This window comes from Orbicella faveolata, unplaced genomic scaffold, assembly GCF_042242905.1.
Source record: "Orbicella faveolata isolate gen_17 unplaced genomic scaffold, um_ofav_v1 contig_26, whole genome shotgun sequence".
In the NCBI taxonomy this organism is placed as follows: domain Eukaryota; kingdom Metazoa; phylum Cnidaria; class Anthozoa; order Scleractinia; family Merulinidae; genus Orbicella; species Orbicella faveolata.
Window position 1 is genome coordinate 3,653,054 of NW_028301554.1, and position 13,215 is coordinate 3,666,268.

At 37.8% G+C, this 13,215-nt stretch overlaps 1 protein-coding gene across 1 annotated transcript; it reads right to left on the reverse strand.

The window, feature by feature from the left end:
• Nucleotides 1-142: 142 nt before the first annotated feature.
• On the reverse strand, nt 143-7,658 carry LOC110045330 (mitogen-activated protein kinase kinase kinase 2-like). The gene is made up of 9 exons (XM_089295356.1): nt 7,595-7,658; nt 6,327-6,419; nt 5,140-5,265; nt 4,766-4,895; nt 3,882-3,952; nt 3,161-3,264; nt 2,489-2,656; nt 2,186-2,245; nt 143-1,348 (listed from the first exon to the last, which is right to left on the reverse strand). The coding sequence occupies exons 2-9, from the start codon at nt 6,354-6,356 to the stop codon at nt 1,252-1,254; spliced, it is 786 nt and encodes a 261-aa protein (XP_089151482.1). The 5' UTR covers nt 6,357-6,419; nt 7,595-7,658; the 3' UTR covers nt 143-1,251.
• Nucleotides 7,659-13,215: the final 5,557 nt, after the last annotated feature.

A 13,215-nucleotide genomic window follows, 5' to 3' on the forward strand; every position in this document is an offset into this window, starting at 1 on the left:
GAGCTAAACTACTAGTCTTTCATAATTTTTTTCTGCTTCTGTGGACAGTTAGCGCTGGGATGGTTGGGGGATGGTTTAAATAAAGGAAGCTTCACAGCCAGCAAAGTGAAGTTTCAGCGAGAGCTGAAGAAGACCTTACATACACATTCACACATACTTTATTTGATTAGTAGGCTACTATAAAAATATCTATCTAACTACAAAATCAATACAAACACGAAGAAGATATATAAAACTTAGAGCTATATACCAGGAAATCGAATTTTACTTGAAAATAATAGAATAAAGTTGCTTTTTTGCCAGAATAAGTAAGTTATAATTAAAAATTGACGGCACCATCCTTTTTGACCTTTTTTGTAGCGATTAATATTTAAGGAGGCTGGGAACAGTGTCCAGCACGTTTCCAACAGCTGTACTTTGACGGATGAATATTGCCTATGTTTATCACGTGACAGAGATTACAATATTGGTATCACGTAAATGCCCAGCCATTGGTAAAGTAATTACAGTGACCCTTATGGCATAATGGGTTACCATAGCAACAGTATGACCTGTTAAAAACACCCTTAATTTTAGCTTAAAGTGCTCATAACTCAAAAACGATTTCGGTGACCCCATTTTTTCTTATCGAATTGTGATAAGCATGATAAGATACAACTTTTTGCAAAGTTAAAAAAAATATGTAGTGTGGGTTCAGAGCCACCTTAAATGAAAAATTTAAGAAATTTAGCCTTTTTTGGCACTTAAATGATACCACCTTGTTTACCAATGATTAGGCAGCTTTTTCATACAATATTTGTGGCATCAACTGATAAGGATTGGTTGTAATGATCCATCAAAATCTAAGTCTTAGAAAATGTTGTAAACTGTTGCCAATCCGCCTCTATATGATTTTGAGGCGACGTTGTCAAAAGACATTTAAATTACACACGGCCTTAAACCAATATATTATGCAAGAGTAGGTTTCTGATGTACAACTTAATCAGAAAATACTTGAATTTGTTAAATTGCCAATTGCATTTTATAAAAAGCGTCGTACGAAAATGTTATATATTGCCATAACTAGTTTAAAGTTCAAGAGCTACAATAAAACTATCAAAACCTGAAAAATAGTAAATAAAGCTTTTTGGGTCTACTTCATACCAACTTAATAAGCTTAAAAAATCCCTTGACAACTAATGTTGAGTTTCATTTTACACTAGCTAGTTGTTGCTTAACTGCACACAAATGAACCGGCTATTTTAAGTTCGTTTACTTAAGTGGCAAGTTGGGGAAATTTGCGCTGTAATCAAGATTGTTTTGATAAGACACTTGATCATTGTACACCACTTGACCGTTGTAATCCACCCTAAGAAAACAACAAAATAGACTAAGTTAATTTCATTAATATCATGGGCCAAGACCTATTATCAAATAGGTTTATGAGCTTCTACTCAGAGGCAAATTTTCATTTCCAAGAAAAAAAAAAAAAAAAAGAGAGAGAGAGAGAGAGAGAGAGAAAAACAACCGTTTAGTCAGTTGTAGGTAGTCCCTTGACCTTTGATGGTAAGTTTCATTTTACAACGATAGCAGTTGAATTTATAACAAGTACAGTGACAGGGCTCTTAGAAAAAAAGCATTTCATCGGCAAAATTGTTTAAAACTGTAAGACTGATATTGCGTACGCGTTTTGATCACTTTACATGACTTTAAGACTTTTGGTCAAAGTATAGCGGACACCATCATAATTGGCTTCTAGTTTCAGGGTTGTACTAAAATAAGCGGAAATCGTGTTGCCTCAAACCAAGGAGATTTCAATTTCTTAAAACGAGAAAATCGGTCTTTTTTCTCGAAACAATAACGCGTAAACAGATCGGACTTAAAGTCCTCAAATGAATCTTTTAATCCCGAAATTTATTATTTATAAGATTAATTAGCGCCTGTGCCTTATTTTTTAGAGAGTAAACGTGCTCCTACACTACTTGCAAAAAATTTCGGACGAAAATAAAACCGTCCGAAATTTTTAAGCGTCCGAAATTTTAAGCGTTCGATATTTACAGTGTAGTATAAAACTTTCAAATAGCGCCAAAGCTCTTAGCTTTCTTTATGCCTGGCTTTATGCGCGCTCGTCCGATTTTAAAATTAATTGTGCGATTACTCCCTGAATTGTTCTCCAGTAGGTCCAGTACTGGTTACTATTACTCACCATTTTGTAACAAACGCGTAACATTGCAACTCAGGGGACGGTGGTCGTTGGTCAGGATTCCTACAAAAACAACAATACGACTTACACTTACGGTAAACACAATTTTTAAAGCTCGGACAACACTTATATTCACTTTCCAAATTTCTAATCACCGCTTCTGCCTCTTTATCGTAGTGATGTCACTCCAATAACATCGCTTGAATGACACCTGCCCTCGTCCTTTTATATGCTTGCAATGTTTTTTTCTATACATTCTTTAGCTACATAACCACTTGTTTAACTCTGCTATTAACAATTACTAACCACTTCAAGGCAGCCACAATAAACGCTCTTGCATCTTGTGATTTCCACGGCACCAGAGTCATGACATTGATGGGTCCTGAAGCAATTTTATACCTGGCCTCTTCTGTTTCAAGATAACTCAGAGGCGGTTTTCCGGTCAGCATTTCGATAACTGTACAACCGACACTCCTTAAAAAAAAAAAAAAAACACGCCACCCATTTTGAAGTTAAAACATGAATTTTGCATACCTTGACGAATGTTACAGTTTCAAATTACTGGGAGCTCACAAAATCAGCTTCGACCCATTGAATCATACCTTAAACTAACTTATATTGCCATCAAAACAGTAAATTAAAGTTTGCGATTGATACATCATGCGAGGTCACACCAAAACTAGAACAATCACGCTCCCCAGGTCTGACAATGCCCGTTTTCGGTTAATGGTGAGTGAACACAACTCGTGTTATGGTTTGACTAATGCTGCAGGGTTCAGCTCTTGATTTCGCGCAGAGTTCCACATTTGTAGTGCTAACTAAAAGAATGATGGCTTCTGGGAACGAAGATGGCTCCGAGCAAAACCTTACATGACAAGGAATGCACAAAACCTATCTTCTTTTCCCGTGTTTGTTTCTTCGTGGACAGCCCAATGAATATCGAGAAAAGGAAAAGCAGTGTTTGTCCTTTAAGCCTACCAGATATCCGCTTCCCGTCCATATCCTTGACCCCAAGATATCTCTGGTGCCATATAGTACAAAGTACCCCGAGCAGATTTCAAATCTGTTTCACTTCCAATTTTCTGGAAAAAAAAATGTGACGAAAAGTGGTTATTTTCCGAAAATAAGCGGCATGTATCACGTGGAATAGATGCAATACTGACGAGAGGTTTTCTAAACTAACAAGGCTGAATTCAACTCCTTCTATATTCAAATCTGCGTCTTTGCGCTCAGACGTTTTACGCCTATCAACTGATGACTCCAGCTGGCAGCAGCAACAACTCCGCCGGCATGGCCTATCAGCAGAAGGTAGCTATTCGGCTCTTGGTAGGACTTGTCAACACTGACCATAGTTAATGAGGGGAGACTCCAAATTGTTATGAAGCCGGGCAAACTTCAAAGGAGCTAACAAAAGTGCCACCAGTTAATATGTTGAGAGGTTCCCGCCCGTGCGCAATGTTTTGTTTTGCGCTCATACACTCTGCGTAAATATTCCTGAATTGCGAAACTGAAAGGCTAGCTGCTCAGACGGAAGTACACTTCTATTGTGTTTTTGTGCGCGGTCAAAACGAAAACAGCAAGCAGAAAAACAGAACAAAAAACTTCAGGCTCCATATACATTACCCAATGTAAAGTTTGGACCGACGAAGGCTAATACAGTACAGGGGTCTAATTACTGCATACAATTCACTATATTTACCTGAATTATTTTTGATAACCCAAAGTCAGCTAATTTCACATTCCCGTTGCCGTCTAAAAGAACATTTGATCCTAGAAATAACACATGCAGAAGTTCTGGAGTCCATAGCAAAAATAGCCTTCACTTAGGTTACAGCAATATTAAAGCACATAAGCAGCTACCAAGCTAACACAGATAGGAAAAGGAACTGAATTGCCACGGGTTACTACATGTTTTAAGAAACTTCAGTGCTGCTTAATGCATTTAGTTCTTTACTTGTAATTAACAAAGGAAACTAAGAACTACTTCTACTTCTACGTCTACTTTCAGAGCCAAAACTGTTAAAAAAAATCTGTAAGACAAATTTTGAGTTATTTTTGAAATAGGCAAAATTTACATTTTCTTAGCTTACGAAAAAATTGTCTCACAGATTTTTATTTTACTTAACGTTTACTTGCATGAACGTTGAATCACAGCCAAATTCTAATTCTTTAAATTTTGAGGTAAGGTCTTTAAAATAGATTTTGAGGGATACGTGCACCCACTGGTTCCCAGTCTATTCTTAAGCACTCGGTCGTTCATTTTGGCTATTTATTAAGGTTTTAATTGTCAGATATCATATATGGTAAAATATTTAAGCAAACAGTAATTAGAGGAAGAAGAACTAGAAACTTCTTGGAACATCTTTCAAAAGAGTTAAAAGTTGGGCGCTTATACTCCATCAAAACTGTGGTAAGTCTCAGAGCTATGAAGGGAGAAAGAAAGTAATTCTACTTTTATCACAGTAAACCCCCTGTCATGAACCTAGCTTTATGTTGAAATTATTGGTTCAGTGTCTTTTCGAATCTTCTACCCAAGTGTTTCACATCGGTATCCGCAAAATAGCATGAATACTGCAAACATACCCTTTATGTATCCGTGTATTATATTCCGGAAATGCAAAAAGGTCACTCCTTCTAACATTTGCTTTGTGTACCAACTTGATTCCTTTTCCCTAAGATATCCGCTCTTTTTTATGAGATCAGACAATGATCCCTGGAGAAAAACACCAAAACATTACTTAGATTTTAATCTGGAATTTTTTAGTATTCTTATTATAAATGGCAACAACTGTTCCATTGAAAATCTGAATCTTAAATGCGTAGTGAACTACGTTTCAGATTACAAGCAAAGATAAACAATAAGCTAGTTAGTGTTAGTACATGTACGGCAAGCCTATGTGGAATAACCATAACACGTCGACAGAGGAACTAGGGACACGTCGCATCTAAGCTCTTACCCCAGTCATGAACTCCATAAGCAAATCAAGATAAGGGCCATGCTGCTCACTTTCATAGTATGAGACGATTCTCTCATGTTTATCTTTCTGTAAAATACTAACTTCGTTTTGTAGAGCTTTTACTTCCTGAAAGAAGAACCAAATAATTGTCAATAGTGTTCCATGCTGAGCCATGTAGTAACTTCACTTTTGTCTGTGTTAAATTGCTTACAGTGCACGTGTATGCACACTCAGAGAAGGAGTCTGAATTTCATAACTAGCATTGTTTCTAAAGTAAATAGATAACTTACTGGGTCCACATTTCCGAATAACCTAAAAAATTGTCAAAACTTGTCTTCGTCCATATTTTTTTCATTTTCAGTGCCCACTTTTTAAGCATTGCAGAAATTTCATTCACGTCCTTTGCGCTGAATGGCATGAATATTGGTGAAGGAAAGTGTAGGCCACAAGCTCATTGCGGAAATTTGACACTGCAAAACGTAGATCACCTAAATAAATTCTTTATGATAAAGTTTCTGATTGACTGAAACAGCATGCTTTATCGAGAGCAAAGCACGGGTTGGTGACAGTAAGCTGGCTTTCAAATTTTTGCTTCGGAATTTTGACAAATTTGACCCAAATTAAACATGCCCTGTGACTCAGACAAACGCAATGGAAAAGTCCTATTTGTCTGCAGTAAATATGACTGCACGGAGACCATTGTTAACAACAGTAGCGTTCTCTTTGTCAGAGAACAGAGCACGCTGACGCCTCTTTTACTCGTTTGGAAAATAAAGTTTGGTTTGAAAATTCAGCCGAATGCGTGGGGAAATTAATAGATTCTTTATAATAAAACAAATAAAGAAGGCTCGACCGTGCTCTGTTCTGTTGTAAAGCACTTAGGAAGCGGTAGAGCACTCAAGAAGTAGGGATAAACACTCGACTACGTCTCGTATTTTCCCCTCCACTTCCTTCGTACTCTATCGCTTCCTGCCGGCTTTACAACAGAACAGAGAAGGCTTCTTTATTTGTCGAGGTCGAGGCTTCTTTATTTGTTAAATACAGACATCTTTTCCTTAAGAAGTACAATGACTCCTTCTGGTAAAACGCTTTGGAATACAAATAAAAAACATGAATCTCCATTTTAATCTACAACACTGGAAATGTAGAGACTAATGTCTTCTATGTATAATTATTACAAGACTAACCTCGTTCACTCTTGTGTATTGATGCTCCATTTTAACTCTTTTCACTGCCAGCAAAGTTGTAGTGCCTTTTTGCGAGAAAAGACACTTAAACACCTAAAAGACATCGCAAAAAGACGGGTTAAAGCTGCTCTTTTTTTCTAAAAACAAATTTTGTGAAGGACATTGGCGTTTCTCAGACAATTGCTTCAATGCTTTGGTCCAATCTGAAACTTACCAAACGTGAAGGTTGGCTGAGAGTATTCACAGTTGCCATGTCATGGTTTTAAGCAACAATACTGTTCAACTTTGAGCGACTAGAGCACTATCATTATCATGCAATCCAACAGAAAATCGAACGTTACTGGTATGCTAGAGAAAGATGATCATAAAAGTTTCAAACGAGGTCACGTTTCACCAAGATCTACCATAGCAATGTTCTGACGTATCCCTGGTCTTAGCGATCCCAAAATTTTAACAATTTTGTGAGGGCGTTTTCGAGAAAATTGCAGGTAAAGTTTTAACGTCTCAAAATACAACAAAAACAAAGCTGTTTTAAAATGCTATTGCAAACCATATACACCAGACTTGACGAAATGGTGTTCTGGTCTTATCTCGAGTGAAAAACTCAGAGAAATCATTCCGTTTCCTTTTTTCCCCTCCAACAGGTGTTTGCATTTCTTCGATTGAGCGATAGGGCGCTTATTTTTAATTTTAGGTTTTTTCTAATAATCAATCTTCGTGAATGAACTATAGGATTATTACTCGGGCTTCCGTAAGAAAGCCCTACTCAGAAAATGCAGGCCATTTTTGTTGGGCCACAAATGGGGGGTCAAAGTGCTAGGCGTTCCTAGCGGAGAACGTGGAAACTGGGGATGAGAATTGCGTCAGCAAATGCTGTGATTTTGTTTTGAAGGAAACTTTGAAAAGAATCATGCCTTAAACGTTCGTCTCACATACAAAGATGTCGAGCGGTTTCGGAACGGGTTGGTCCACAAATTCTACAGCTCGAAGGCCTAGGCAAATTAGCAAAGTTCATACTTGATCTCACGAACAGCTCCGGTGTTGAAAAAGTCAACACTCTTCGTCAAACGAATTTCCACGGTTGTTGTACTTTGGGTAAGAAACCTTGGAGTAGTTCCGCCTTGTTTTACTTCTGTCATTCATTCATCCTGGGTTCTTAATACTGACGAGTAAAGGGTAACGTGATATTTCAAGTTTCATGATTCTATGGGCGTTGCTATTCGCAAATTTTAGTTTAATTTAAGGATAACAGAAAAATATAACTGTACCTGACCAAAAGCTCCTGCTCCAATACATTCGCCAAGACTGAAGAGGGCTGGCAGTGCTAAACAAGTTTAGAAAGTTAATTGACCAATGAAATTTCGAGAGAAACGTTAAGTTACGGTGGCCTGAGCCCAGTTATTTGCACGTTGCCTGTTTCATTTTAAGTCAAGAACTTTAGTAGGAAATATTTTATATTTAATGTTTAGCACCTATAAAATGTGTGACTTTGCTGGAAGGAAATCTCATTTAATTATTTTTGTTTTGAGAGTAAAAGCGTTCGAGATATTATCAGTATTTCAAAACCTTTTTTTACAAAAGTAACCTATAATTTTGAAATCCGATCGGAATATTCCCCCTTACTTTATGAAATAAGCCTCAAAGCTATCACGTTTTGTATCTGCAAGTTTCGTGGCAATCATAATCGTATAACTCGCTGCACAAAAATGCTGATTTAACTCACTTTGAAAATACCACGCTAATGTAATTGAGGTAGCTGCCGTACAAATGGCGGAAGAGTGTTGTAGAAGGCACAAATGTAATAAAGTCACAAGTGTAATAAGGTTTGGTGACAAATGTAATAAAGTCACAAGTGTAATAAGGTTTGGTCACAAATGTAATAAGGGTTCAGACTTAGGCACAAACATGAAAGGTACCTTCCATTCAAAGTGGATGTCGTCATCAGTCAAAATCGCTCTAGTTTTGTTATTTTACGCATCATCTAATGCATTAAATGCACTTATTAATTAACTATAAAGCTTTTGTACAAATTAGGTGCTGCTATCAACTGATAGCGTCATTAGGTATATCTAAATTAAATTTAAATTCGCTTCAATTTCATTAAGTGCCAACAACAAAACCATCAGTACAATATTAATCTGAGTGATTCATAAAAGAAAGATTAATTGTCAATGCAATAACATGAACACTATTCAAATGGTCAATGTCCTCAACTGAGGAAGTGAAAAAAATCCATTGATCCAGTGTGATAATTTGAACTTGAAATTCAACTTAAACAACACAAGTTACAATACGACTACTAAGTTTCTTCTTTTGCTAGTAAGTCTTGTCCTTTTTAGGTTATTTGTTGATGTCTTTACAATTAACAAAAACCAGAAACACACATGTTTCTACAGAAACATATGAGCTTATTAATTAAAGGCCAGTCTATACTAGCCTATTCTTCCAATAAATGCCAGCTATGGTAAACCAACCATACTCTAACGGAACTAGTTTTATCCAAGCTTGGTGCCATCTAGGAGACTTAAATTCCTCTCGAAGTTCTGCAACAGCGCCGCTGCATTTCCCTTTTAACATGATGATTTTGCGGATGCTGATAACCACTTGTTCCTCTCGGGCAGCTCAGGTATATACACTCTGGGGCAAGGAACATTGTCCACGGTCACTTTGGAAAATCTGTTGACACGTTTTAAGCTGCTTCTCATAAATGGAAAGGTTGATAAAGTAATTTTGATTATCAATTCAAGTACATCATGATCATTGTTTAAGAAGGGCTGAGTACTGTCGTCAACGTTACCTACGTCATCGTCAATGACACCTGCGTCATTGTGAACATCACCTACGTCATCGTGATAGTCACCTGCATCATTGTGAACGTCACCTGCGTCATTGTTAGCATCACCTGTATTATTGTTAACATCACTTACATCATTGTTAAAGTTACCAACATCATCATTAACGCCACCTGCGTCAACATCAGCATGGGCGGTATGGTCATCCGAGGTACTAGTATCGCTATTGAACTCTTGTATCGGACTCACATAATGTTCCCCATGATTTTTGGCAAAATGGCCGAGATAAACGGTAGCAAGAGGGATGCTCGATGATGGATGGAATACATGTTGTGCCCCAGCCCCGAGTGTAGATACAATCTGGATATCGATGTTGTATAGATTTGCTGCTGCAAACAATGTTAATTGATCGCCAAATGTGTTCTTTCTCGTCATATATTGAAGATATTCCTGCCAGGATGGAAACTCAGAGTCTACTAAGTGTAGTAAAAGTGGGAAGCCATCGTTATCAACTGGGTTATTTCGCAAATAGTCCATTATTTCTTTACGCACAGTTTCGGGAGATCTGAAAATACCTAGTGTATTTAACTGGTGGGCTAGAGCAGCAAATTGGCAGTTGCCATCTCCTGGATTATATACAACTTGAAAACCCTGATGTTCTATTATCTTGGTGTAATCTTCATGACTCATTACCAAATTAAACTTTGCGCGGTGCAGGGTTTTTTTTTTCCGTTTGGATAACTTAGCAGCCTTTTGTTTACATTTTTCCTCCCGGAGGTTGAGGCTTGTGATGTCATCCACGGGCAGCCACTTCTTTTCGCTTTTTCCTGTGACCGGGGAAGTGTAGGCAACTCTGTATGTCTGGGTTTTAAGGTTTCTCTTTTCTATTCGAGCCTCGATGATATGACGACTCAGACCTTAGTGAACCCTTTTTACATTTGTGACCAAACCTTATTACACATGTGACTTTATTACATTTGTGACCAGTTATTACACTTGTGCCTTCTACAGCAGTGTCACCAGGCTATCCGCCATCTGAAAGGTTGAAGTTACCCAAAGTTTTATTGAAAGAAAGTGAGCAATCAGAGACCTATGACAAACACGGCTCAATAAGAAACGGAATATTTTCTACTGCATACAAGTTAAAACTAACTTTTTTATGTGTTCGTCTGACGTGTTTTCTGTTTATCAATGCAGAAAATCTCTTGCCTTGAAGCTTGCAGGCACAAAAGTAAAGATATGGGACGACAAAACTGCCGTCCAAATCCAAAATAATGGGTAGTATTTATATAAATGAAGTTTGAAAAATATGATGAAATACAGCAATAAATGAGATCCCCTTAAAATTCAAACGGTCTTTATTTCGGACGCCAATAATCGAAGAAATCAGTTAAGTTTTTCCCGCCAAAAAACGCAACTAAAAAATGTACCCAACCCGCAAAGAAATAGATTCAGGCCACTTCTCACTCTAAAAATGTCTAGGCAAGTTGCGTCAACTTGGTTTTCGCATAACAGAATGCGCGTACGCGGAAAGGGTTCAGAACAAGTGTCCTGAAAGTTACCTTGAATTTTAGCCAGCTTCTGTCGGTCGCTTGCTTCATAGAAAGACGTCCGAGTTACTAATGCCGACCCATTGATATCGTAACTCAAAGAACGGGTAGTAATTTCGATTGATAGATTGTTTGAATGTTAAAGCATCAGACTGTTATGTGTCATTTTCATTTCATTTCAGCCCAGATTGTGATTTGAAATTCACCAGATCGCACTCACATTGTATCATAAAAATGAAAATGAATATTTTTAAGTGCTCCCAGTTCGAATTGTTCCATTTACCTTATGGTGGCTCGATCCAATTTTTCAGTAACGATACCTTTCAACTTTGAGCCACTAGAACAGCATTATCAATCTAACAGAGAATCAAACGTTACCTGTGTGCTAGAGGAAGATGAAAGTTTCAATAGGGGTACATTTAACCAGGATCTGAGTTACCATAGCAACGAAATAACGCTACACCAGGGGCCATAATCGAGGACGGAGACCGTAAGTCTTGGGATCCGCGCGCACCTATGATATGGGACAATGTTTCTATTTTTAGAACAAATTGCGCCGTCCTGACGTCATATATCCGCGTGGATCCACGCACATGTCGTGGGTTCTGGTGTGGATGTTGTCACGTTGTGTGATCAAATGGTGAGAGATGCGAGATTATCCTGTGGATTTTTCACAGCGATGGCGTTGAATAAGGCAGGGATAAGAACCAGGGTGCTTACATGTAGTTTTATGCTCTGAGCTAATGGAAAAGGTGAGTTTTTCAGGGTCCAAAGCTTCAATTTTGCGCTGTGAATGAATAATATCTGCTCTCGCTAGTTGTACGCGATTTTGCGTTTGCTCTGTAAAGAAAAGTTAACTTATGTAGGAAAACAATCTACTCTGGTATCGAGTTAATTTGCAAGTTTCTCAAACCTAACCAAAAACTGTTTTTGATAGTTTCTTATTGTTTCTGCTTGCTCGGCGAGTTTGCAAAAGTTTTTGAAAGAAAAGTCTGACGCGGACAAGTAGCTCATTTGCATATTGCAGCGCATGCACTTTAAGTCCCAGTCGGTGTTTTCAATAGTCAACAAATCTTTAGAAAGATTTCTTTCGTTATCTTTTGTGCTGAGATGCTGTAACAATTTTCATCAACGCCAAAAGACTACTAACATCATGTGTGTTTCTTTAACATAGTGAAATTTTACACTGCGAAAATAAAATAGAGAAGTAGTTTTGATAACTCGACCAAAAAAATCGAAATTGTTGTTTGAGTTGATTAAAGAAAGCTTCATCATAACTTTGCTGATTATTTCTGCTGTATTTGTTGGCCCTCGTTGCCACAAAAGAATAAGGCAAGATCAAAACGTAGACTTGTCCAACCGTTTTATTTTCTTTTTGGTCTCTCCACCTCGTGGTCGACTAGTTTCTACATATCACGTGACTGACTGTGACTGACTGTGTGGGGGTGGAGTGACCCCTACATATTCACATATCTTTAGATAAGCTTTTAATATATATATATGTTTCCAAACATTTGTCAACCTTGAACATATTTCAAAACTAGAGATGTTATATGAGTTCGATGTACGTTTTCACACGAAAGTGCGGAAATCCAATTTGTCATGTTTTACTGACTGTAAAAACACGCATTGGCGGGCGCTCTTATTCATCGACAACAGACAATTCATTGGATTTTTACACAAAAAAAGCTGAGCAGCATCTACAGACATGAACTTATTGTCACTTATTGGGCCTTGATAAAACATCAAGCGTTGCTTACAATTCAGGCGAAACTCAAACTTGCAATTATTATTATTTTTTTTTTAACTTCTTAGATTCTGGCGAGATCCCCGCAAGCGTGTGGCAAGAGGAGGGAAACTTTGAAGTCCTGAAACGCTGCTATATCCAAAAATATCCAACTAGTTTTTTGCCGTGTTATGGAAAAGCTGTTAATATTTAACATATGTGAAACTTACGGTGGAGTAATGTGGAGCTCTTGTAAAAGAAGCAACGAAACACAACTTGGTCAGTGATATAAAGCAGGACATAGCTAACTTCGACACTGTCTTACTTCACTCAAACTGAAGCAGCTTACGACGAAAATACTGGAGTAAAATTCCAACAGACATGAACGTATTGAGTTGTGGGCCAAAAACATCAAACATTTCGGGAATTTCGGACGCCATTTCCCCACGCTACATCTGCAAAATCCTCGCAGCGCGTACGCGCGTGTGCCACACATGATGGTTCAATTTGTTCTAAAAATAGAAAAACTGTCCCATATCATAGGGACAGCCCCGATACTAGAAATAGCGCGCGCTTAGTCTCCGTCCCCAATTATGGCTCCTGGCCACATCATTTTACATAAGACCGAATAACTTGCCATCAGGGTTTATTTTCGAAATATGACGGCGGGATCTCGGACTTGACACAGTTGTCTTAACGATGGCAAAATTTAAAAAAAGATCTGTGCGAGCGTTTTCGAGAAAATTGCGAGTAAAGTTTTAAGGTGTCAAAATACAACAAAAACGGAGCTGTTTTAAAGTGTTATTGCAAACTGTATCCAC